This window comes from Pteropus medius, unplaced genomic scaffold, assembly GCF_902729225.1.
Source record: "Pteropus medius unplaced genomic scaffold, Ma_sr-lr_union100, whole genome shotgun sequence".
Classification (NCBI taxonomy): Eukaryota; Metazoa; Chordata; class Mammalia; order Chiroptera; family Pteropodidae; genus Pteropus; species Pteropus medius.
In genome coordinates this window covers 4,221,532-4,245,771 of record NW_024348242.1, presented here as the reverse complement: position 1 = coordinate 4,245,771, position 24,240 = coordinate 4,221,532, and the positions used below count along the sequence as shown (strand labels likewise).

The 24,240-nt window shown below is 55.4% G+C and overlaps 1 protein-coding gene across 5 annotated transcripts in view; it reads right to left on the bottom strand.

The window, feature by feature from the left end:
- Positions 1-972: 972 nt before the first annotated feature.
- The window catches only part of LOC120616031 (membrane-associated phosphatidylinositol transfer protein 2-like), a 103,299-nt gene continuing 80,031 nt past the window's right edge, over positions 973-24,240 (bottom strand). For all 5 annotated transcript variants that reach the window (XM_039879305.1, XM_039879304.1, XM_039879306.1 and 2 more), the window contains 4 exons: positions 10,759-10,909; positions 2,671-2,885; positions 1,485-1,606; positions 973-1,231 (listed from right to left, as the gene is read on the bottom strand). In XM_039879305.1, coding sequence (XP_039735239.1) covers positions 1,179-1,231; positions 1,485-1,606; positions 2,671-2,885; positions 10,759-10,836 — 468 coding nt within the window. In that variant the 5' untranslated portion in view covers positions 10,837-10,909 and the 3' untranslated portion in view covers positions 973-1,178. The remainder of the gene's footprint in view (positions 1,232-1,484; positions 1,607-2,670; positions 2,886-10,758; positions 10,910-24,240) is intronic.

Below are 24,240 nucleotides of genomic sequence, written 5' to 3'. Positions count from 1 at the left end.
GATGTGTGGAGATGATGGCACTTGGCGGGCTCTGCCCCCGCCGGGCCCTGGCCACCTCACCTCCTCGGCTTGCTGGCACCGGGTCTGGGCTGTGGCCACCAAAACCAGTGAGGGACCCAAGTGCGGTGGCATTTGGGGACCGATGAAAGTCCCCTCCCGGAGCAGACCATGTGCCTGGCATGCTCAGGCGGAAAGGCCCCCAGTGGGAGAGTTGGGATTAGGAGCTGTGGTGGCGGGGGCGGGGGCTCCTGAGGGGCCCTTGGAGCTCAGGCCGCATCTGAGGCTGGCCAGGTAGAACATGCCCCGCTCAGCCCATACGTTGGAGTCCTGACCCCCAGCACCTCAGAAAGTGACCTTATGTGGAGATGGGGCCCTTAAAGACATAATCATTAAAACGAGGTGGTTAGGGTCAGCCCTGATCCGACGTGACTAGCGTGCCTAGCGTGTCCAAAGGGGACATTCAGACACCGACACGCACACAGGGAGCATGCCACGTGAAGCTGAAGGCAGAGACTGGGGTGACATGTTTACAAGCCAAGAACCCCAGGGATTGTGAGTGGCCACTAGAGGCTGGGTTCAGACTCTCCCTCAGGGACCGGTGCGGACACCTTGATCTCGGACCTCTGACGCCCAGGGCTGTGGAACGTTGAAGCCATCCAGTCTGGGGTACTTTGTTGTAACACCCCCAGCAGACGGACAGCTTCCCACCCGCCAGTGGGCCTCTCTGGCGGGAGGGAGGGGGCCGGCGGCGGGGAGTGGTCTCAGGGAAAAGCCCTTCACGCCTATCAGAGAGGCCAGCTGGCAGTTCGCTCCCGGGGCACCAGCAGCTGGGGTCTCCAGTGCCATCCGTGCCTCTGCCCGAAACACCTTTGTGTGACTCGCTCCTTCAGGCCTGGAACCCAGAGCTTGCAGACTGGTGGCTGCTGAGCTGCATTTGGCCCACAGATGTGTTTTATTTGGCCAGTATATGTTTATTGACAAAGATTTTTAATTAGTCACCAACATTTAGGAATCGGGAGATTTCACATGAAAATTCCAAATTCTGGTCTCTCTTACAAAAGGAGATTTAACAAATGAGGCCGTTTCCCAGGTGGCACAGTCAACTGTCGGGGAGTGGAGCAGAGGCCACTGGACACTGGACACTGAGGGGACACAGACCTCTGCACTCTGCATGGCTGTCAGCCTGAGATGGCCCCTGGGCACACACGTGCACTTCCAGGGCTGAGGACACCTCGGAGGGATGGAGGGAAGGAGGTCAGGGAGGAAAAGGCGCTTAGCCGGAGTGTGCGTGTCGGGAAAATGGGCCAGGAAGGCCTGTCCTGCCTCCCCCGGGGCCGCCCCCACCCGCGCTGGCTCGCCGTTCCAACTGCCTCGTCCGGGGACAGGAGCGGGTTTGGTGCTGCCAGGCCTGGACACCGACCGAGGGGCCCACGGACAGCGAGACCCTCAACGCAGCCCCGCAGGGCCTCCGCCGTCTCGCTTACCGATCGTCAGCTGGTTCTTCTCCACCGGGGACAGGCTGAACACGTTGGGGTTTTCTCCAGCATCGGTTTTATAAAAGGTTTCGATGTCGATGGAGAATTTCTCCACGAAAGGGCACGTGAACCTGTGGAGTGGAAGGGAGGCTCCCATCAGGACCCGCGTTTGGAGGGGGTGGGCGGCTGGGCCAGGGCCCGCCGGGCCCCGCTGGGCAGGGGACAAGGGCCCAGGGCGGAGGAGGAGGCCGGAGGCGTGGCCAAGACTCGTCTGTCCCATGCATCTCCTGGACCTTCACCCTGTCCCGAGAACAGCCGAGGCCACACTAGGGGCAGGATAGGCTTGCGGGGGGAGGGAGACGCTGCAGGAAGCTGCCGGAGCCTGCGCCCATCGGCCACCCCGGTAAGGCATGGCGTGGACACAGGCACACGCGGACGCACCACACGCAGAGCGATGTCACGAGCACTGAATCTGGACGAGCACTCGTGTGACATGCCACGCCCGGACCCGGGACCCCAAGAGCCAGGTCCAGCAGCCAGGGCACAGCCCCTCCGCCCTTCCTTCCCGCTGGGGGGACAACCCCCTGGGGCCTCCTGTAAGCTCCAGGCCCTCGCAAAGGGTGGACTTGTGGGGACCCCACCTGTGCACCAAGGGGCGGACGGCTGGGTGCAGCCCCCATCTCTTCCAACCCAGCAGTGCTCAGCCACATGGGCGGGGAAGGGCCACAGAGTGAAGGACTCCCTACCGGGGTGGGGGGATCCAAAGGAAACCCCAGCTCAGTATGGGGCGTAAGAACACAGCATGGCGGCTGAAGGGCTCAGGGCAGGAGGGACTCTGGGCCGGCTGGCCTAGTCTCAGGTCACGTTCCTTCCCAGCCGGCTGTCTCGCATTCTCAGGCGAATGTCAAGGCGAGTGTGTACTCCCTGAGCCTTTGAGGAAGGCCGGGGGATTGACGGCCCTCACTGGACTCAGGCCTTCCCGGCCTCCTCCCCTGGGCGGGCCGGGAGGCGTCGTGTATGCACCCTTCTTTCTCCTGCCTGTTCCCTTAGGGGAACGCCTTCGGGGTACAACCATCTTGGACGGAGGCTCAGCTCCCCGGAAGCCTGGGCTCCCTGGAGGGCCAGGGGTTGAGCCCACCTGGGACCCACACCACGGTGGGCTCCCCACCCAGTGGCTTGGGCGGGGCGGGCTCACCTGGTCCGCGTGTAGGGGTAGGCGTTCCAGGACTCCTCCACTACCCGCAGGGCCGCCTTGGGCAGGATGGAGCGGAACCAGCTGGGGATGTGCATGCCCACGTGGTACACCTTGTGCGTGTACTGGCCGGAGCCACCGGGGCCGTCGGTGTACGGCCGGTTCTCCAGGATCTCCACGCCGCTGCCCTCGCCGTGCGTCTCGTCGCGGCTCTTCTTCTGTGGGGACGAAAGCGCCCGTGATGTGGGGGCCGGGGTGCTCTACAGAAGGCAGGGGCTCGGGAAATCGCCCAAGGTGCCGAGTGGGAGGAGGGGCTTTGGCCAACCAGGCTGGCTCCTTCTGCACCACTTCAGGACCCCCAAATCCAGACCCAGGCTCCACGCAGCGGCTCTCAACGACTCCAGGACCACGTGTCTCAACCCACTCCAGGCTCCACGCTCTCAATCTGCATACCCAGGCTCCACGCGCCCTCAATCTGCACTCCAGGCCCACGTGCCTCGGACCACACCCAGACCACGTCTCAATTCAGACCCAGGCCCACGTGCCCCCCACCCAGAACACCCAGGCTCCACCTGCCCCCGAATCCAGACCCAGGCTCCACCTGCCCCAGCACTCTTGTGGGAGACTGGATGGGTCACAGTCCCCTCCCAGAGCTGCACGCACGTGCAAACTCCTCCATTCTGACTCCTGTCTGTCCCAGGACTGCGAGTGCTCCCAAGGCCAGGAATGAGGGGAAGACACCCGCTGCCTCACTACTATCCAACATTGTTCTAGGGATTCTGGCCAGAGATATTAGGTGAGAAAAAGAAATAATAAGAGGCATCCAAATTGGAAAGGAAGAAGTAAAACTACCTCAATTTGTCAGTGACACATCTCCTCAAGAATTCCCCTAAAAACCTTTTAAACTTGCTATATGAACTCAGCAGAGTTGCAAGATACAAAATCAACACTCACAAACAAAATTATGCGAAAAGAAAATGAGATAATTATTTTTATTTATAATAGCATCCAAAGGAATAAAATACCTAGGAATAAAATTTAACCAAGGCAGTGACAGACTTGTATGTTGGAAACGACAAAACATTGCTGAAAGAAATAAAAGACCTGAATAAAAGGAAAGACATCTGTTTTCATGCCCTGGGAAACTCAATATTAAGACGTCAACACTCCCTTAAGCAATCTACAGACCAAACGCAATGCCTGTCAAAATCCCGAAGGCCTTCTTTTGCAGTAGAAATGGAAAAACTCATCCTAAATTCATATGGGATTGAGAGAGATCTTAAAGAGCCAAAACCATCTTGAAAAGAAAACGAAGTTGGAACACTCACACTTTCCTATACCAAAACCTCCTCTAAAAATACAGTGATCAAAACAATGTAGTATCAGCATCGCATAGACAGATCTGTGGCATACGGTCTAGAAATAAACCCCTATATCTATATACTACATATATTAATTTTCAATAAGGATGCCAAGACCATTCAGTGGGGGAAAGGATAGTCTTCTCGACAAACAGTGCTGGGACAATTGGCTATCCACATGTGAAAGAAGGAAGGAGGACCCCAACTTCACGCCATATATATATAAATCAACTCAAATTGATCAGAGACCTAAATGGAAGAGCTGAAATTATAAAAATCTTAGAAGAAAGCATAGGGGCAAATCACGTTTCGATTTGACAATGGCTTCTTAAATAGGACACGATAAGCACTAGCAACCAAAAAAAAGAAAGAAAGAAAGAAAGAAAGAAACAGAAAGAGAGAGAGAGAAAGAAAGAGAGATAAACTGGACCTCATCAAAATTTTAAAACTTTTGTGCATCAAAGAACGCCATGAAGAAAAATGAAAGGACAACCCGCAGAACGGGAGAAAGTTTTTGTAAATAATCTATCTGATAAGAGACTTGTATCCAAAATGTACAAAGAACTCTTATAATTCAACAAAGAAACAACTCAATTTAAAAATGGGCCAAGGACTTGAATAGACACTTCTCCAAAGGAGACACACAAACGGCCAACAGGCGCCCCCAAAAGATACTCCACATTACAGGTCGCCAGGGAAGTGCAAATCAAATCTGCAGTGAGCTACCACCGCACACCCACCAGGGTGACGACAAAGATAAACGGCTAACGAGGGCTGGTTGCGGGTGTGGAGAAGCGGACACCGTCGTGCGTGGCTGGTGAGAATGTAAAATGGTGCAGACGCTGTGGAAGAGTTTGGCAGTTCCTCAAAAAAGTGGAACAGAGTTATCATGTGACCCGGCAGTTCTACCCGTGGGTCCACATCCGAGAAAATAAAAACTTATGTCGGCACAGAAACGTGGACAGGGATGCTCAGAGCCGCAGTCTTCACGACAGCCGAAATCCACGAACTGAAAAACGGAGAAACGAATTATACCCCCACGAGGGAATGATTCAGCCACAGAAAGGCACGAAGCACCGACACACGTCACAGTGTGGACGAACGCTGAAAACCTCACGGTCAGCGAAAGCAGCCAGTCACAGAAGGCCACATGCTGCACGACCCGCTTATATGAAAAAGCCCAGGATCGGCAAACCCACTTGGAAAGTTACTCAGGGATGGCGGAGAATGGATGATGACTTCGTTTTGAGGAGCTGAAAATGTTCTAAAATTGTGGTGATGGTTTCACAACCCTGAGACTACACTAAAAACCACTGAACTACGTGCTTCCAATGTGTGAGTTGTGTGTTGTGTGACTTACATCTCAAGCACAAGCCAGTCTTGCCTCTGTTCTCTCTGATTTGAGAGATCGAACGTGAGAAGCGGGTAGGGGTCTCGGAGGCACCGACAGACAGGTATGACACCTGAGTCACCTCTAAGCCTCTCTCTGCCATAAATGTCCTTCCCCATGTCCGAAAGCTCAGGTTTCTGCGTATGCAGAAAACCTCACGACTGAGATGCTGTGTGGTTTTAAGCCCGGCATCTGTTTCCATGGAGACGTGACCGCACTGCCAAGGCCACCTTCGGTCAGCTTCCTGAACAGCAGGTATGTACACGCTCACGCACACACCCCCCGAAGGCACACACCTATGCACGTGCATGCACACAGGTACTCCCAGCAGCACTGTCTCAGCCCCAGGGCATGTCCTCTCTAGGGCACAAAGTCGGGCTGTATCTCCATGGCCCAGGACAACAACCAAAAAGACCCTGGCGGAGGCGGCAGATGGAGTCGGAGCAGGTGCACACCAGCCCTCGCTCCTTAAAGGAGCTCCTGGAACGTGGCCCAGGTTCTGCGAGGAGGCAGCAACCACTTCCTGGACACGTGCTCAGCTCCGGGGGCCTCTGACAGTAGCTCCGTTGACTAACGGCTCTGCTGAGCACACTGCGTGATCTTCCACCTTTCGTTATGGCGACAAGCCCTTGAGGGAGGCGCAGTGCCACGACGGTCCCCCATTTACCGATGGGAAGGTGGCGGCTGAGAGAGGCGGGGTGGTTTGCCCGAGGTTACAGCTACATGGCAGAACCGGGGTCCGAGCTCAGACCTGTCGGATTGCAGGGCCGGCTCGGCCCCGGCATAAGCTCCAGAGGGAAAACACTCCGCACAGGGAGGTGCTCGATAAATATTTATGGAGCGAATAAGTAGATTCTGTCTCCAGCTCTGAGACCGACTGCCCCTCACCCTGGGCAAGTTATTTCTCTCTGATCTCAGTTTCTGGTCTCCCTGCCTGCCCGAGCCCCAGAGTGATGGGCGGAGGATCAGCTCCCCAGATCCTGTCCACTCGGAACCTCAGACCTTGGGGTTATTTGGAAACAGCCTTGGCAGATGTAGTGAGTTCAGGTGAGGTCATACTGAATCCAATGACCGTCATCCTTATAAAAAGAGGGAACAGAGACACAGACATGTGCAGAGGGAAGACAGACAAAGGACGCTGAAGGCAGAAACGAGGGTGATGCAGCCACCAGCCGAGAAACGCCTGGGGCCACCAGGAGCTGGAAGAGGCAGGAGGGAGCCTCCCCAGGAGCCCTCAGAGGGGACGTGGCCCTGCTGACGCCTCGATTTCAGACTCTGGCTCCAGAGCTGGGAGAGGACACATTTCTGCTGCTTTCGGCCCCCCGGCCTGAGGTGCTTTGTCACGCAGCCCCAGGAAATGGACACGTCTGGGGTTCTGGGCGGCTCTGGGCAGGTGTGAGAGGCCAGAACCCCGTGGAGCCTCTGAGGGTGAAGGCGGGTGCCCAGCTGAGGGCGGGGAAGGGACAGCAAGGCTGGGAGGGAGCAGGAGGAGGGAGGGCCCCTCCCAGCTGGCCTCGGGGGCCTGCAGAGAAGCCCCTGCCCAGTCAGGTGACCTCAGCCTGAGGTGTCCTCAGACTCCCTCACCCAGGAAAGCTGGCATGCCCGCCCCAGCAGGCCCTGTCAGAGTCCCTCCTTGCTGACTCCGGGTCCCGCTGGCCCCAGGCATTGTTTGGCTGGTGGTCATTTCATTCAGATCTCTGCCTCCGTCACCACATGGCCACCTTCCTCTCTTCTTGTAATTACAACAGCCATTCGATTTAGGGCCCTCCCTGAATCCAGAGTGACCTTATTTCAAGAGCATCCTGATGATCCCACACCTGCCAGACAGGTGAGGCCCTCACTGCCTCCCACGCAGCCCCGCCCACACCCTCAGAGCCAAGCCCTCGGCCACACAGCCTTTTGGAACCAGCACATTCCCTGGTGTGCAGCCGACCACAATGACCCTGGCCTGGTCGCCTGCAAGGTGACCTCAGTGCGGGTGTATGTGTGTGCGTGAGAGGTGAGGGGGCGCTAGAGCTGTATGAGAGGCCGGGGAAGGTGCACGGCCTTCAGGGGCAGATGGGGGCGAAGCGTCTCTGCTTCCGTCCTCAGCAGCTATGACTCAGAGGAGAAATGAGATGTCCAAGACCGTGCGAGAGGCAGCCGGCCGCACTTGCAGACAAAACCTGGCTGCAAAGGGCCCGCTGTGCATCCTTGGGCAAGTTCCTTGACATCTCTGAGCCTCAAACGCTCATCTGTAAAATGGGAACAAATAACACAACCTCTACAGGTATGATCAGGTATGCTGAGGGTTAAAGCGGGTGACGTATGTCAGGCCCTTGACTCCCAGGCCCCCATCATCGCTTGTGGTGGCAATGGCTGTGGTTCCTCAAGGGAGATGGATACAGTGGGCCACACAAGTTGGCAGTGGCAGAGTCTTTGGGACTCAGACTGGCCCCAGCCTGTATCGCCACAGAGCACTTCGGTGCCCCTGTGCGGTAGGTGTGAAGACTGGTCGGACGAATAACTGGATTCTGGTCCCAACTGTCACCAGTGCCTTCCGAGCTTGGGTACCTCCCCACCAGCGGCGGCACTCCAGGGGGCAGGTCTCCCCCAGCACGGCTGCCACTCCCCATCATGCCCCTCAGGCCTGAGCTCCTGTGCCTGCACCGGAGGCACCCGCATCCCTGCCAGCCGTTCCCACGAGCGGGGCTGTGGCATCCCCCGCGGGATCAGCAGACGGCAGCAGGGGCTGGCTGCCCAGGGGCGTGCACACCCAGGGGGACGCCTGACCCCTGCCCCCTGCCTATTTTGCCAGGGCAGGCTGGGTGGGGACCCCTGCCCTCTCCCTCCCCGGGACCCAAGGACTGTGGGAGGGGCCTGCGCCACCTCCAACCTGGTGCAGAGAAAGCCCAGACCTGATGAGAAGGTAGCAGGAGGCTCTGGGCTGGGTGGGTTGGGGAGGAGCAGCCCCGCCAGCCACGCTGGGGCTGACGAGGGGGTAGGAGGAGGGGGGCAAAGCCCAAGAAGCTCCCCAGGCAGCCGCTCTCAGAGCTGTCCAGGGTCCTGGCCGAGCGCCTCTGACGGCTCGCTCTGAGCTGAGCATCCGCCGGGGCTCTCCCAGGCCGGACGGCTCTCTCCCAGCCAGGCCAGCTTTGCTTGTTTGTTTTTAAACCTCCAACGACACACATATGGGGTGCAGGTCAGGCGCAGTGCGAGGCCTTTGACACGCCAGGTCGCCTCTTCTTGTTCATGACCTTGACCGCCCCAGCTGGTCACCAGGACTGAGACCCTGCTCTTCCTCCTACGGAAACGCAGCTGCCTTAAAGGCCATGCCTCTCGCAAGGCCCGGCCCAGAGCAGATGCGCTCCGGAGTGCGGGCCCAAGGCCTGTGGCCACCCCACTCGTGTCCTGGAGCTCGCTGGCCCCGCAGGCCTGTGCGCGGTGGGCTGCACGTGCGTCCAGCTCCCCGCAGACGCGCCTGGAGAGTGGACAGCGCTTCCACCCGTCTCTGTAACCCGGGCACGGAAGTCTGGTCCATCAAACTTATCTTTTCAACAGCTCTCTTAAGGGCTGACCGATATACAGCAAACCGTATTCAAGTGAAGGTACAGCTGTGACCGTGAGCTTCGACGTACGCTCACACCTGTGAATCTGGAGCACCATAGAGACAACGTGCCTATCTGTCATCCACGTAGTAGATGGAGACCCCGGAGCTCGGGGCCAGAGGCAGGTGAGACAAATGTGGCAGCCACAGCAGGGCAGGCTGGTCTCGAAAGGCAGCGGCCTGGGGCTCCTCCGGCTGGGGTGGCAATTAAGATGCCACAGGACAGAGAGTGGCTTTGGCACATCAGCCTGGTCCTCGAACAGGCTGAGCCATTTCCAGGGTGCCTAGAGCTGGGGGGCTGATAGATGGCTCTTCTTCTCTGCCCGCTCTCTAGGAGGAATGAGGGGCTAAGTGGTTCAAGAGGGAGTTGAGTGGCACTTCTGAAGTGGCTTGGAGCAAACAGCTCCCAGGGAGGCTGAGTCTGCCTTCTGTTCCCTTTGCAGCCACGCTTCTCCTGTGGGGAGCCTGGTCGCACTGGAGCAGCTTCATCCAGCTCCCCCCAGAGGCAGCTGGGGACCCCGGGCTCTGCAGGGAGCTTGTAACTACTTCCCGGAACCCGGGCAGAAGGCTGAGAGCCACCAGCAAACCCCAGGATGGAGGTGGGGGCCCCGCCGGCCCAGGCTCTCCTTGTACCGATGGCCCCAGTGATAATTCTGGGACCGAGGGTGGGGGCAGGGTACGTAGCATGGTTAGAGGCTAGACCAAGGTGTCCACGTGCCCACAGGAGCCAGAGCTGAGCCCAGAGTGGGTTCGTAATCAGACCCCCAAGTGGGAGGGGAGCTGCCAGGCTGGGCAAAGGGCCAGGGCACTGAGGATGAGCAAGAGGCTGGCGGGGAAGTTAGGACGGGACCACCGCAGAGCAGGACGCCAGCGAGCGGGAGCTGTGCTCACATCTGGGCTGTGAGCACCGGGTCCTGGGACTCTGAGACGGCACTGAGCAGGGAGGCCAGTATTCTGGTGGGGTGACATCCTCGGGCTTGTCACAAACTCGTCTGTGATTCTGTAAATGCGCCAGGCAGCTGACACTGCTGTTTGGCAGGCCGCCTGGGGTCGCGGGGGAAGCGTGGCTCTGGGAGCCGGGAGGTGGCCGTGTGCTCCTGGGCAAGTCCTTTCATTCCTCTGGGCCTCACTCCTTCCTGCCCATCAAATGGGTTGCTACAGGCTGAAGTTCTGTATCCCCCGCCCCCCAATTCATATGTTGAAGCCCCAGCCTCCAGTGGGACGGCATTAACGGGTCAGGCCTTTGGGGGGTGATTAGATCATGAGGGTGGTGTCCGCATGATGGGTGCTCTTATGGAAAAGCGATCGCAGAGGACGCCCTCACCCCTTCTGCCACGCAAGACACAGTGAGAAGGTGGCCGCCTGCAAGCCAGGCAGCAAGCCCTCACCGGGCCCCAAATCTGGCAGCGCCTTGGTCTCGTGCTTCCCAGCCTCCAGAACTGTGAGGAGTCAATGTCTGTTGTTCAAGGCCGCCAGTCTGCGCTGTTTGGTTACGGGAGCCTGAGCCGACTCGACACGAGGGCGCCACCTGGCTGAGCGAGATGATGAGCATCACGCGCCGTGACCTCCGCGCTGGCGAGCCCACGCGACGCCACAAACACCCATAGTGTGGCGCTGTGCCCAGCACTGTGCTCGCCAGCCGGACACCCACGGGGATGCGCTGTGCTGGGAAGGGCGCGTCGCACGCACAGGTGTTGAGAGCGTGCGTGCGCCCCGGCCCCGGCCCCAGCCCCAGCCCCGGCCCCACCACCCACCTGGATCATGTACAGCTGGGCGACGCGGTACTCCTCCACGGCCATCGGCAGCGGGATCCGGTACTCCTTCACCAGCATCTTGGAGTCCAGGCCTTCCCGTCGACGGGGAACTGCGCGTTGGGACTTCTATGACAAAATTCACCGAAGACCCCTGAGGGAGGAAGGGGGAAGGGGAGAGTCACTTTCTGGCAGGTACGAGAGTGCAGAGGGCGGGCCCACCACGTGGCCTTGCGCAAATCCCCTCTCCTCCCCAGCTTCCATATTCCTTGTTTGCTAAGTGATCGTGTAGAGGACCCATGTCCGCTCTCAGCCGTGGAGAGATAAAGGACGGTCATCCTACGAGCAGGGGCCGGGCGGTGGGCGGCTGTCACGTCTCCTACGTGGGAACGGCCTCTCTTCTTTTATGCACAGTTCTAACGAGCGGCCCCTTCTTTCCCCCCGAGTCCTCTGCAGTAGCCAGAGACAGGCATGGTGATGGCAGCGAGCAATGGTGGCCGGCCACGGGGAAAAGGTGGGACAAGCCAAACTACGAAAAGTAGACGCGAGAAATGTAAAAATCAGCGTTCAGGGACACTACGGTGCTGGGCCAGTTAGTTCCGCCCATGTCACCCGGGGCCGGCCGGGCACATGGCATCGCTGCTTCCTGGCACAAGATTCTGAGTTGACTAAAGGGGGTGATCATGAGTGATTTCAGTTCAGACCAACAACTATTAACACCTATTCTGTGGCAGACGGACGAGAAGAGGTAAAATAATTGCTCAGCCTGTGAATTATGTCTCCCAAAAAAAGCTATTTTAAAAAATAAACAAGGTACTCATAGTAGCTTCTGTTTAAGATGACAAAAGAATGTATTTGGTAAAGACGTGCACCTCAAGCAATCAAATTTTTTTTTAAAAAAATTAATGCTTGAAAGAGGCCTATTCCCAGTTGTCTGGAAAATGAAATCACTCAGCAAAATCTGTCTTCTGCATGGTGAGGGCTTCGCTGTAAATATATTCAATTACCCCCCGAGAGACTCTATGCTCTTTCCTGGGGCTGCGTGGAGGTTTACAAGACAGGGAGTGGCAGAATCAGAGTCGTATCTTATATGTGACGAGGGCCCCGCTGGGGACAGTCGTCGGCGAGAAGTCACGGTGACCAGAGTCAGGACACTCTGATAAGTGATAAGAGCGAGGGCCGGCCGGGCAGGCAGGCAGCGTCCCTGGGGCCCATCTGCACGAGGCCTGCACATCGCCCAGGCACTAATGCATTACTGGATAGCTAACGAGGTTGCGGAAATTGAATATACCAGAACTCTTGGGACAGACAGTACATCGGGCTGGAAGAAATTCTTTAATAAATCACCTAGGAAGAGAGGCAGAGGGCGTGGGATGTTACATCCGTGAGCCAGAGATGCCCCCCATGATATCAGCCTAACGCGACCCCCATGTGTTTATGTCCTTTACAGTAGGTAGAACTGTTCGCTCAAAGCCCCCGGCACCAAGCTCAAATTCTCACACATCCAGTTGCTTTAAGTACAGTCCAGATAGACATCTTTTCAGCCAATGAGAGTTCAACTACTTTGCATATCCCATGAAACTGCACCCCACACCTGGCAGCCATAGATAAGACAAAAGCTATGGCCCTAAAAGACCCCAAATGAAGGAGTTCTATGACCCAGAGGCTTCCTGTGGTGCATCTGAGCAATGCCCTCCCCGGCCCCAACAGGTATGCCTCCTGTCTTACTCCCCCTCAACTACATCTCTGTACCTGGAAGGCCCCTCAGTGGGAGGGACTTCCCCTCTCAGGTACCCCGATCGACCCCAAGCCCCAAACTTATCACAGGAGTGGCCGGGCTCTCCAGAGGCCATGCTCAAGTGCAAACAGATCATCATCAACCTTCTTTTAAGGTAGGTGGGTCCAGCTCATAGCTGAGCGGGCATGCGCTCAGGGTCCAAGCTGAAATGGTCCAGGAAGACGAGAAAGCAGAGGTTGCGGGCCGCTCAGCTCTGAGACCCGCCTTCCCCGAGGCCCGCGGGCCCCTGCTCACATCTGGCTGGGAGCTGATGCCACCGGAGAGAGAAGCGACGGCCCAGAGCCCCCAGAATGTCCCCTCCTTCCACGATAGGGTATGAAACAAGAGCCCGGGCTCGGCGGGGTCATCGAGGCGTCCAAGCTCACACCTGGACGGACTTCCACCCGGCTCCGTGGGCAGACCAGGCATCGCATCGGGAATCTCCCGACACCAAGGAGAGACCTGTACTCTCGGGGCAGTCAGATGAAATGAGAACTGGGGACAGGAAAGGGAAAACCAAGGGTTAATGGGGGCGGTTTCCCAAGCTTGCCTAACCCTAACCCTGTGCCCCTTTTCTGCCACACAAGGATAAATGCAGGGACCCAGAGTGACCTTGGGCGAGCCTCATTTCATCATCTAAATAACAGAGGTCAGCCGCAACCTCTAATAAATGTTCTTGAGAAGCTCTAGGAATCCAAGGGATCAAAATCAATAGTTCTATCTATTAGAGTTCAGTGCCCGGTGACTAATAACAGGAGGGAGGGCTCGGAACAGCACGAACAAAGGCCCTGAGGCAGGAACAGGACGCACCGTTGGAGCGGCCTCCCACAGGGTGCGTCCCCCGCATTGCTGGGGAGGACAAGGGACAGGGCGGACACTCGCCACGGGGCAGGACATGCTCAAGGCTAAGACCAGACCATCCCCTGCAGCTAAGTGTGACTGCTCACCCATGTGCCTAGAGGTCAGTGTCAGAAGTGGGGCAGGACCACGGTGACAAGAGACCATCACCCACATCTAGGAGGACTCTCTCTCCCAGGGGAGAAAAGACACTTGCCAGACAAGGTAGGACCGGAAAGCGTGAGTTTCACGATTAGCATTTCCACACGGAAGCAAACATTGTCCTTCCAAGCAGCCCCAAGCAGCCTATGGTCACCCACACCTGCCAGAGCTCCCCCTCGAAAAGGCTTCAGAACCCTGCACCCTCTCTGGATGCTCCTGGCAAGAGATGCAGAACTCAGGAGACAGACGGCACTGACCTCTGAGCGCTGGCCATTCTGGGTGCTGTGTTTACACGATCGCTGTGAAGGGCCGACAGTCTAGTCTCTCATCCCGTCAAGTCCTAGCGTTTCATTTAGTTAAGAAAAAAAGTCAAGCCTGTTTCTTGTAGCTACGCCAGCAGAGTCAGTTTAGTAATCTATCCTGACCTCCTGTTGGAGATGGTGGAGCTGGAGCATCTGCGTTCTCCCGTCCTCCCTCAAAAACAAAACAAAATGACCGAAGACCGAGAAAAGTCAGCATGGCTGATGAGACAAGGAAATCATCACAGCCCCAAATCACAGCCTATGACAGCAGCCGGACACCACGAAGTCTGCTCTGGGAGGAGGGACGGGCTGAGCGCTCGCTCACACGAGCCCTGACCCCTAATACACACCACCTCCTGAAGGCCATGGCCACGGTTGACCCGTTGGAACAATGAAATTTAGGGCCATGGTGGCCCCCCGGGGGAGGATAGGCATCTCCCTGGGTTTTGTTTTGTTTTGTTACTTTTTATTGACCTATCACACAGATACAAAAAAGTGCCCATATCATAAGCAGAGATGTTTTCGCACAATTAAACACACCCATCTGGCCAGCGCCCTGATCAAGAAACAGAAAATTAACAACCCCGAAGCTCCCCGTGCTCCCTTCTAGCCACATCTCCCAATCACGAACAACCGGTTCTGTCTCTCGCCCGTTGTTGGACTTTGTATTAGGTTGAAGCCTATGAGTTGCCAGCATCCAGCTATCTACAGCATCATAGGGAATCCTACTGTATGTGCTCTTTTAATTCTGGTTTCTTTGGATCAGCCTCACGTTCGCGGATTCATCCGAGTCGTTGCTCATAGCCGTAGGTTGTTCCCTCTCTTTGCTGTCTTAGTATTTCATTGGGTGAATATCCTATCATTGACTTTACCGTTTCATTGTTCATAGGTCCTTGGGCAGTTTCCAGTTTGGGGCTCATGGGAACGGTGCTGCTAGGAACAATTTAGTACACGCAGAGACGTGATTTTACATCGTGTAATGGAAAAAAGAGTAATGATGGAAAAATCGTGCCAACTAGCCATTTCTATGACAGAACCTAGCTTTCCGGCTAAGGGAGATGCCGGGAGTGCAATGAGGCTTGGGAGAGAGGGAGGAGGGGCAGCAAGGGCCGGTCATAGTACAGAGAGTCACAGCACTGAAGAGCTTTGCTGTGAGCCAGGAATGAGCTTTGAAACTTGAGAGAGCTGGAGTCCCGGGGCACAGGATAAATAAAAGCTCTGGGAAGAGGGTCTTCCTGACAATAAATAAGCCCCAAATGCAGCTGCAGACTGCTCTGGATTGCTCTCTACATTTTTACCCATTGCTATTGAGAATAATAACCAGAAAGGAACCCACACGGGTCCTATAAATTAAGAGTGGGGGGGAAATGAACAACATACATCACACGAGGAATCATCCAGAGAAATACGGAGAGACTTGAGAAAAATAATTCTCCATCGACTCAGAGAATTTACTGACACGATCTCTTAAAAACTAGCGGGGGCAGAGAGGTGGAAGAAAGGAGACATGGAAATTTGAAAAAGAAATCACTTGACGACAGAAAGAGATAAAAGCTGAGAGGTATGCTAGCAGAGCTCAGGGGAGAAATAGAAAAGAAAAATAAATACATCACAGATTTTTAAAAAACCGTCTTATAAGCAATGAATAAACAGACAAAGCACAGTGTGACGAGTAGAGAGGTGGTGGGCAGGCTGGAGGAAATCACGCAAGAATCACTGGAAAAGACTAATAAGACACAACGACAGATAGGGGAGGCAAAAGGAGACCCAATGTACACATAACTGGTGTAATTCTGAAAGAAAATAAATAGAAAAAGGAAAAAAAGTATTCAAATATAGAATGAAAAAAATCCCCTGGCATAAAAAAGACTTGGCCCGACAGATTAACTGCCACACTGCAACCCCAGAAAACTTGATGGAGCAATGAACACCAAGACATCCTAAAAAAAGTTACTGAGCTTAAAGGATAAAAAAAAGAACCATATAACTAGGCAGTGCACGGAGATGAGGTGAGGAGAATGGGAACCTTCCATAGCAACGCAATTTCAGAAAACAGTGGAGGCATATTCTATAGAGTTCTAAGAGAAAGAATCTAGGAACCAGAATTTTATGCCCAGCTAAACTCTCCTTTGAATATATCGTTAATAGACCAACTGAAACGTGAATTTAAGGTGCTTAGACATGCATAAGATCTTTAAAAAGTTATCTGACGCTGACGTGCAATGAACCAAAACATAAATCAAAATAAATTCATCATGGAGGAATCATGATGAATAATGAATCAATATTTTTGAAACTGAGGCAATTATAGTTATTGACTAGAATATAGAAACCTTGACCACATACACAAATCATAATATAACTAACAAAAATTGAGAACGGAAGAACAGAGGTGGATGATAATTTCCTCCACGTCCTTTGCTTGGGAGTCGGTTCATTCTGTAGGTTAAAAAGTTAATGAGGGACAACTAGCTGGAGCACAGGACATTTTAGGGCCGCGGAAGTACTCCATATGGTCCTACAATGGTAGGTACATGTCATATGTTAGTCAGAGGCCAGAGAACATACAACGCAGAGTGACCCCTAACGTAAACTATGGACTTTGGGTGGTGACGATGTGTTCATGTCGAGTCATCGATCGTCACGAAGATGCCACTCAGGTGCGGGACAGTCACAGTAGGGAAGGCACATGGGGGCCAGGAGGCATCTGGGACATCTCTGTACCTTCCTCTCAATTTCGCTGTAACCCTAAAACTGCTCCAAAAACAAAGTTTATTATTTTAAAAAAATTAATGATTCCAACCCGTTCGAAGTTTTTCTCTCAGAAAATAGATTAGAGGTTACCAGCCGGGGAGAGGGTGGAAGGGGGAGTTGTTGTTTAATGGTTATGGAGTTTCTATTTGGGTGACGTAAACGTTTTCGAAATGGTAGTGGTGATAGTTGTACAGCATTGTGAAGGTACTAATACCATGGAATCGTACATGTGAAAATAATTAAAATGGCAAATTTTACGTTACATATTTACCACGATTTAAAAAAATTAATGACATGACATACCAAAACCCATTGATTTGTACAATTTAAATGAGGGAATTGTACAGTATGTAAATCGCGTCTCAATAAAGCTGTTTAAAAAGTTTTTCTCTTTTCTCTCTTAAACTTTAATCTTTTAAGAACTATGATCACTTATGACAAAGAAATGTTTTTTGTGAAGTTAAGCAACTTCATTCTATTACAATGCACATAAATGCAAATGGAAGATCTGTCTTTGGTTAAATTCAAGACGAATGAAATTCGGTTTTTATTTTTTAAATGCATGTAGAGTATGATCCATTTTTTCACAAAGTTATGACTACTCTGCTTGTACACGTCCGTATAAAGAGTCCGGAGTAGTGTCCTCTGGACACTGGTGAGGGTTATTTCAGGCCGACGGCATTTTGCGCAGCTTTTACCTGCACTTGTCTATGTGACTTTTCGCCAGGCAACGGCAGTAGAGTTTGAACAGCATGTGCATAAGCGGCCCAAGAAGGGTGGTCAGCGTGGTCGTTAAAATCGTGGCCTCTGACTCGGACAGACCTTCTGGCCACCTCCCAGCTGTGACTGCGGGCAAACTGCTTAATCTCTTTGGTCTTTTGTTTTACTTTCTACAAAATTCTCACACAAGGCACATAAATGCCCAGCCCAGTTCCAAACAGCACTCAGCTAGCAATCAAGAGGCGTTACTGTGCGAGGCAGGTGTCGGGCTTGTATTTGGCCCGGCGACCAGGCTGGGCCGCTTGCCCCAGGTGCAGACACTGGAGCCACTGCCATCACGGGAAGACAGCCCAGCAGCACCCAGGGCACGGATGTCTGGAGAACAAATGGTCCCTGCCAGGTCCCGGGTGGCTTTGCAGCCGGAAGGGAGACCTGATGGGCACAAAGGATCCCTTGCTTTCTTCCTGGTCAAGCCCGAAGCAAGGAGACACAGGCAGACCCCAGCCCCCTAATGAGAGACGGCAGCGTGTCTTATGCGTCTGCCTGTCCCCTGAGCTCCCAGCAGCTGAACCCTCAGACAATCTCATTATGCTCATTCCGGCTGCCTGGGCTCATCTGAGACAGATACACATTTCATCTCTGCCCCTGCTGGAGTCGTGATAGGTTAGACAGAAGTATATTTCACTGCTTTTCCACAGGCCACAGCAAGAGGGAAAAAAGAAAAAGGCAAGTCTCGAGAGGCCCCTCTGCGAGGAAAGCCGGGCAAGGAATCTAGGTGACCACTGCGCACGACTCCACACCAGGGGTGCACCCCTGTGGCCACGTGGTTCTGTCCGAGGGGTCAAGGGCAGGAGCCCTCTTGGGGCTTCCCCAGCTGGGAACCTGAGGTTGTCAGGGACCCTCCGAGCATCCTGGGGGAGAGGCGACCTCCATGCAAAACAGCTTCAAGTTCAAAGGGGTCAGGTGGCCGGGCTGGAGGGACTGCGGTGACAACTGGTGGTTATCGGGGTCTGGCTCAGAAGGGCAGGCGGACGGCACGGGAAGGAAGGCCGACAACTCCTCCAAGGGGAGGGCACGGCGAGACCCCGGCCTGGGAGGGGAAGCGAGAACCGAGCCCGCGGAAGCGAGTCTCCGTCTCCACGGTTCGCTGGGGTTTGACGTCACAGATGGAGTTGAGCGGGGACGCCGTGCAGACGTGATGTGGGGAGGAACGAGTCCAAACGCGATTCAGCTGCATTCTGGCCATTAGGTCCGGAAGCGACTCCGAGCCAGAGCCGGCGCAGCGGAGTGTGGGAGGGCGGCGGGCAGGGAAGGCGGGAGCCACGGGCAGCTTCTGGGGACGCCGGTGTATCCGGAACATCCCTTTTGGCTTCCCGGGGTCTCTCCCCCACTTTCTCTAGGAAAGCCCCCTTCCTCTGCCCTCCGCTTCCCCGACCGGCTGGTCCCCAATCCAGGGGCTGAAGTGAGCAGTATTGAAAGAACTCTCCCCACATTTATTTCTAGGATGGCAGGCTCCCGATGAGTGGGAGGGGGCAACAGGGATGCAAGAGGGGAAGGGGCGTCCTCTGCACCCCAGGGCCCAGTCGCCTGGCTGGGGTTGGGGTTGAAGCTAGCACCTTTGGCTGCCTCTCTGTCTCCTGGGCGCAAAGCAGGAAGTGGGCGCATCCCCCATGAACGTCTGATCTGGGAAGAGCTGCGTGGTGGGGGGCGAGCTCTGCCCCCAGATTATCCCCGTTGTCTGTTAGACATTGCGCTTCCACCAAGGGACCCTTGCTCCAGCCCCACCCTCACTCTATAAATGAGATGACACTTAGATTTTGCAGGCGTGATGAGCTGGAGGATACAGCGCCCTTCACCCACTGAACCCCTACCGCCGGTGCCCTGGACCCCTTTGAGAGGAGGATACAGCCTCTCCCCTCACCCTGGCCTGAGCACCGAAGGGATCCCCACAGAGCCCCAAATTCTGGGTTCCTCTGCAGTCACCAACATCCCATTGGAGACCATAAATCTTATCGTGTACGCCCAGAGTGCCAAGCTGGGGACGACCGCCAAGCCACTGCGGACTGTCATCAGACCCCACAGGGGAGAGGAGATTTGCACGTAGGACGTTAAGACTGAGGCCCAGATCCTCACAGACGAGCACGAGGACACCAGCCAGAACTCACCCCACTACTCATTACCCTCTAGGTACCCTGGGGGTCACTGCCACCACCACGCTGGCCTTACTTCAGGGGGTGCTTGGAGGCCGGGAGGTCTCCTGTCAAGCTGGCGTCCGGCACAGGGCTTGGCTGCAGGCCCTGCCCCACAGCACCTCTGCCCATCCGCCACCTGCGAAACGGCGGCTTTAGGGCACCCGAGTGAACTAGACGCGGAGCTGGGATTTTCGCCCAGACTGGTGATGACCCTTTGTTATGACGATGACGATGTGATAATGATAACACATCAAACACGAGCGACAGTCACAGCCTCTCGGCCAGCCTGGGCTCCAGGTTTTGTCTGGACGTCTGGGAGGCAGGTGGCGATGGCAGTCCTGCCACAGCGATCCAGGACCCACACTCCCCACCGGCCAGTTCCTGCCTCCCCTGGGTCCTTATTTCCTCAAATTCCCACAGTCACACCCACCAACCCGCCCGCACCCACCGCCCCTGCTACAAGGCATAAAGCTTTCAGCCCCGTGGGAGGCCAGCCTGCCAGCCCGCCTCCCATTCCTGTCGTAGGAGGACCTTTTCCCGAAGCTACCTCTCCCCCATCGGTTCCTGTCTCCCCCGGCGCCCCCAGCCCCCACCCGCCAGCACGCAAACGTGCACGAAATGGCTCCCATGGGCACAAAACCAAACAAAAACTCACAGCTCTCCCTCTCTCCCCTCTTTGAGCTAACTTTTTTAAGGCATAATAGACATATAACGTTATATTAATTTCTGGTGTACGACCTAATGATCTGACCCCACCTCGCTCTAGGATCCACCCCGTTTCTCTGCTCCCCTTTGCCAACCTCTTTCCCACCCACCGCTCCAGTGGAATCACGTCAATCAAGGCCCCCCCGCCCCCGTGACCTCCGCGGGGCGGGGCTAAGCCGGGGGCCTGGTGCTCAGCCCTCACTCCAGCCCCTCGCTGAGTCCTGCATCTCACACACACTGATGCGGCGTGCGCGGCGGGCAGGCGGACGGTCACGGCCCTCGAGTGCATTGCTGCCTGGATGAGGTCCTTCCCGCTCGGCCCACACGCCCAGCAGCGAACCTCCACGCAGACCCCTGCTCCGAGGCTCCGAGCCAGCTTACCCTGGGCCTGTCAGCCACCAGCTGCAAATGATGATAGTTTTAAATTTTGTTTTCCCCCACGCCCCGCCCCCCAAAATAAAGAAGCTGGCATTGTGTAGCCTATAAGTAGCCCCGGAGGGCCGACCTCGGCTCTATGGGGACATAAACCTCACGTTGGGGTTTTAGGAGGCAGTGTCCTTAGTCCTACCCCCTTATACCCATCCTATTCATGGCACCCCAAGGCTCTGTGCCCCCACAGCTCCTTCTGCAAAACTGTAGCCCAATGGGGCACAGGCCCAGCGCTTTCTGGGTGTCATGGGGGAGCATCAAAGCCTGTGAGCTCGGAGAAACCGCCACGGTGCCTAAAACCATGGTTCCCAAACATGCAGGACCCTGGGGAGTGACTGGAGCGCTCCGGAAAGGCACAGATTGCAGAGCCTCCCCCTCCCCCTCCCTGTACCCCCTGAGGAGGATGCAGGAGGAAATGCGCAGTCCCTCGCCCCTGGGGCCTCATCACATCCTATGCCCCACACGCAGAAAACCTGACTTTCTGCCCAGTCCTGTGGCGTCTTAAGTCCGTTCAGTCATTTCACACACTCCCGACTACACGAATAAATTGCGAGTTAGTTAACCCTCACGACTGCCTCGAGTCAGACCTATAACCCTCCTTTTCTTACTGAGATGTGATTCCCATACCACACAGTTCACCCTCATAAAGGGGTGTTTAGTGCATTTACAGAGTTCTGTTAACTGCCACCCCCAATTTCAGAACGTTTTCTCACCCCAGAAGGAAACCCATGCCCATCAGCACCCCGACATGCATGATCTGCTTTCTGCCTCTGCGGATTTACCTGTTCCAGATAGTTCGTTTAAGTGGAATCATACGCTATTGTCCTTTCGTGTCTGACTTCTTCTCTGAGCATCGTGTTTTCAAGGTTCGCCCACTCTGTAGCGCATGCCAGCTCCTCCCTCCTTTTGACGGCAGAATAATATTCCATTGCATGGCTTTTAGGATGATTTTTATAGCTCAGGAAACTATGGCTCTGGGTCATTAAGGTACCTTGTCCTCCCATCACTCAGTAAATGCTGGAGTCAGATTTGTCTTTCCTTGTAGCCAGGACAGAAACAGCTTAACAACTGAACAATTATCTAAAGTTATATCGATTCATATAAATATATCCCCCTAGCATGGATAATGGAATTTTATGCTTTTCTCTCCAAACTCTCACTTTTTCAGGTCGATCCTAAAGATGGAAAAGGCAAGTGTGCCCTGTTCTTGGAAGGAATCAAAACTTTAAGTGGTGTATTTAAGGCTAGAGATATTTATTGATGGATTCATGGCGGCTGCATCTGAGTCCGGATATGATGTGGGCGCACAGGACAGCTTTAACGCTTTTTTACAAAGATGCAGGATTTGGAGAAATAATTTCTGCTTTTTTCTTCCAGATTATTTTGTAGTGAGTACAAACGTTGGAGCAGAGGTACAGTCCCATGTAAACACCACCCGAGAGTGATTTATTGGCTTTATTTTAATGTTTCTGACGGACCTTGGAAATCCAGCTTGCTCTTTCTTTCAAAACACAGACTCCTTGGTACCAGCCCAACTCTTCCCCACGGCCGAGGGGCCTGGGAATGTGTATTTTTAAATTCATTCCCTGAATAGCTCGTAAGAAAAGGAATGTGCCTAGAGGTGAAAGTCTCAACTCCATAACGGAACAAAGGAACAAACGAGGTCCTTACATTCTAGTCTCAACATGAAATCTCGTCCTGGAGCCCTTCTGAACTCCGTGAGTCTGACGGTGTTCACTGAGCCTGATGCCAGGTACGGTGCTGGGGGCCCAGGGGACTGAGACAGAGCCCTCAGAGTCTGCAGGCCGCTGGAGAAGACAGGCACTGCGTGAGTCAGCAAAGACCCGACAGGGACTATTATTCAGCTTTCACAAGGAAGGAGGTTCTGACGCCTGGGCCCTGCCTGCCTCGCTAAGCACTAGCCCGCTGGGCTACCGCCTTCTCTTGGAATACGGCCTGATTCCAGGGCGTGCCCTGCCCATCAAACGCCCGTCCCCCGGGCCTCGGCACAGCTGGCTCCCTGTCGTGATCCAGGCCACACATACCGGTCAGTGCAAGAGCCCCAACTCCATACCCTAGAATGACCTCACATCCTTCGACCCCACAGGGGCCTCACCTTTCTCGCTCAGGGACAAGGAGTGCCTGGACCGATGGAGCCAGAGCAAATTTCTCTGATTCATCTTCTCATTCTCAGCAGGCGCTATGGAGACGGAGCCGGGGCCGGAGCCAGGCGCTTAGTAGGGTCTCAAGAAGGCCTGCTTGGCAAACAATCCCCAAACCCGTCTATAGGCAGATAACACTGCTGAGCAGCCAAAGTGCTAATTACAAACTGCTCCGTTAGCTGTTCCTCGGAGCAGCTACAGGATTCTCCAAGAATAGCGCACCCACCCTGCCAGGTCCCCGGAATAACAAACCGGCTTCTTGACAGCGTCTGTGACTCAGACTGCTCACGGAGCCAGACTGGCCTCCGCCAAGAGTGTGTGCAGGGGCATAAACCTCAGACAGACAGACAGACAGAAGGCTGTGTGCCGTTTCCCACTGCGGGGCGGGGCCCCAAATGAGGTACAGCCATGTCAGGTGGCCCAAGTGACTTTCAAGTGGCTGCCACCCCCTCTCGGATGTGCACGGCGTGTTACAGTTTGTCACCCTGGGAAAGCTGATGCTCGGTGGCAGCCAGCGCAAGGCGGGAGGAGGAAAGCCCAGAGGGGCTGAGTCACGTAACGGGGCCACACGGCGAGTCACGGACGGAAGGCGCTGGAATCCACGTTCCTGGCCTGCCATCCAGAGCTCCGTCTACTAGGCCCTCGGGTAAGCAAGGGTCCTGGTGCCTCAGGCCACCAGCTCTCGGGTCCAAGTGCTCACCTCGAAAGGGAGCAGGCAGGCCGAGCTGGATCCCGGGCCAGAGGCCCAGCCAGCGTCCCCCGCACGCGTGCACGCGCAGACGCGCATGTCCGTGCAGCTCTGCCCAGGCCTGGCTCCCGCCGGCTGAGTGAGTGGCGTGGCCTTTACAGCTGGGCCCCCCGGGGCTGCCAGCGGACACGACACATGCCTGGATAGTTTCCCAGGGTGCGGGTTCTTCCCTACAGGGTTATTAGCTTCCCTTCAGCGCCCCGTATAAGCCTCCCACGGATGATGGATGCCGTCCCTTTCCAGGGACGGAGAGAGGGAGGGGAGGAAACACAGAGGGGAAAAAACCACCGGGTGAACTTGGAAAGCCCCGTGGGTGCACGACATGGGAAGGGAAGGGAGCAGAGGCGGCCGGGGTCGCACAGGGACCAGTGACAGTCTCGGGGACTCTGCTCCCTGGAGCCGGACAGTTTCGGGAAAGAACCCCGCCTGGCTTGGGGCAACGTTCTCAAAGTCTCGAGGCCCGTCCCTCGCTGACACCTGGTCCTACCCTGAGGACCCTTTGGTTCCCAGGAAGCTCACACCTTGTAGCTTGTGGGCAGGAAGAGCTGAGCAAGGTCGGAGCCGAGTCAAGGCGGAGGGCTCGGCGCCTCCCGAGCCGTGTTCCGGGGCCCAGCTGGAATCCAGCTGTGGGCCCAGGACCTGATGGGGAGAACGCCCCACCTTTCAGGCGCCGAGTCTCAGCGAGGTCTCCACAATT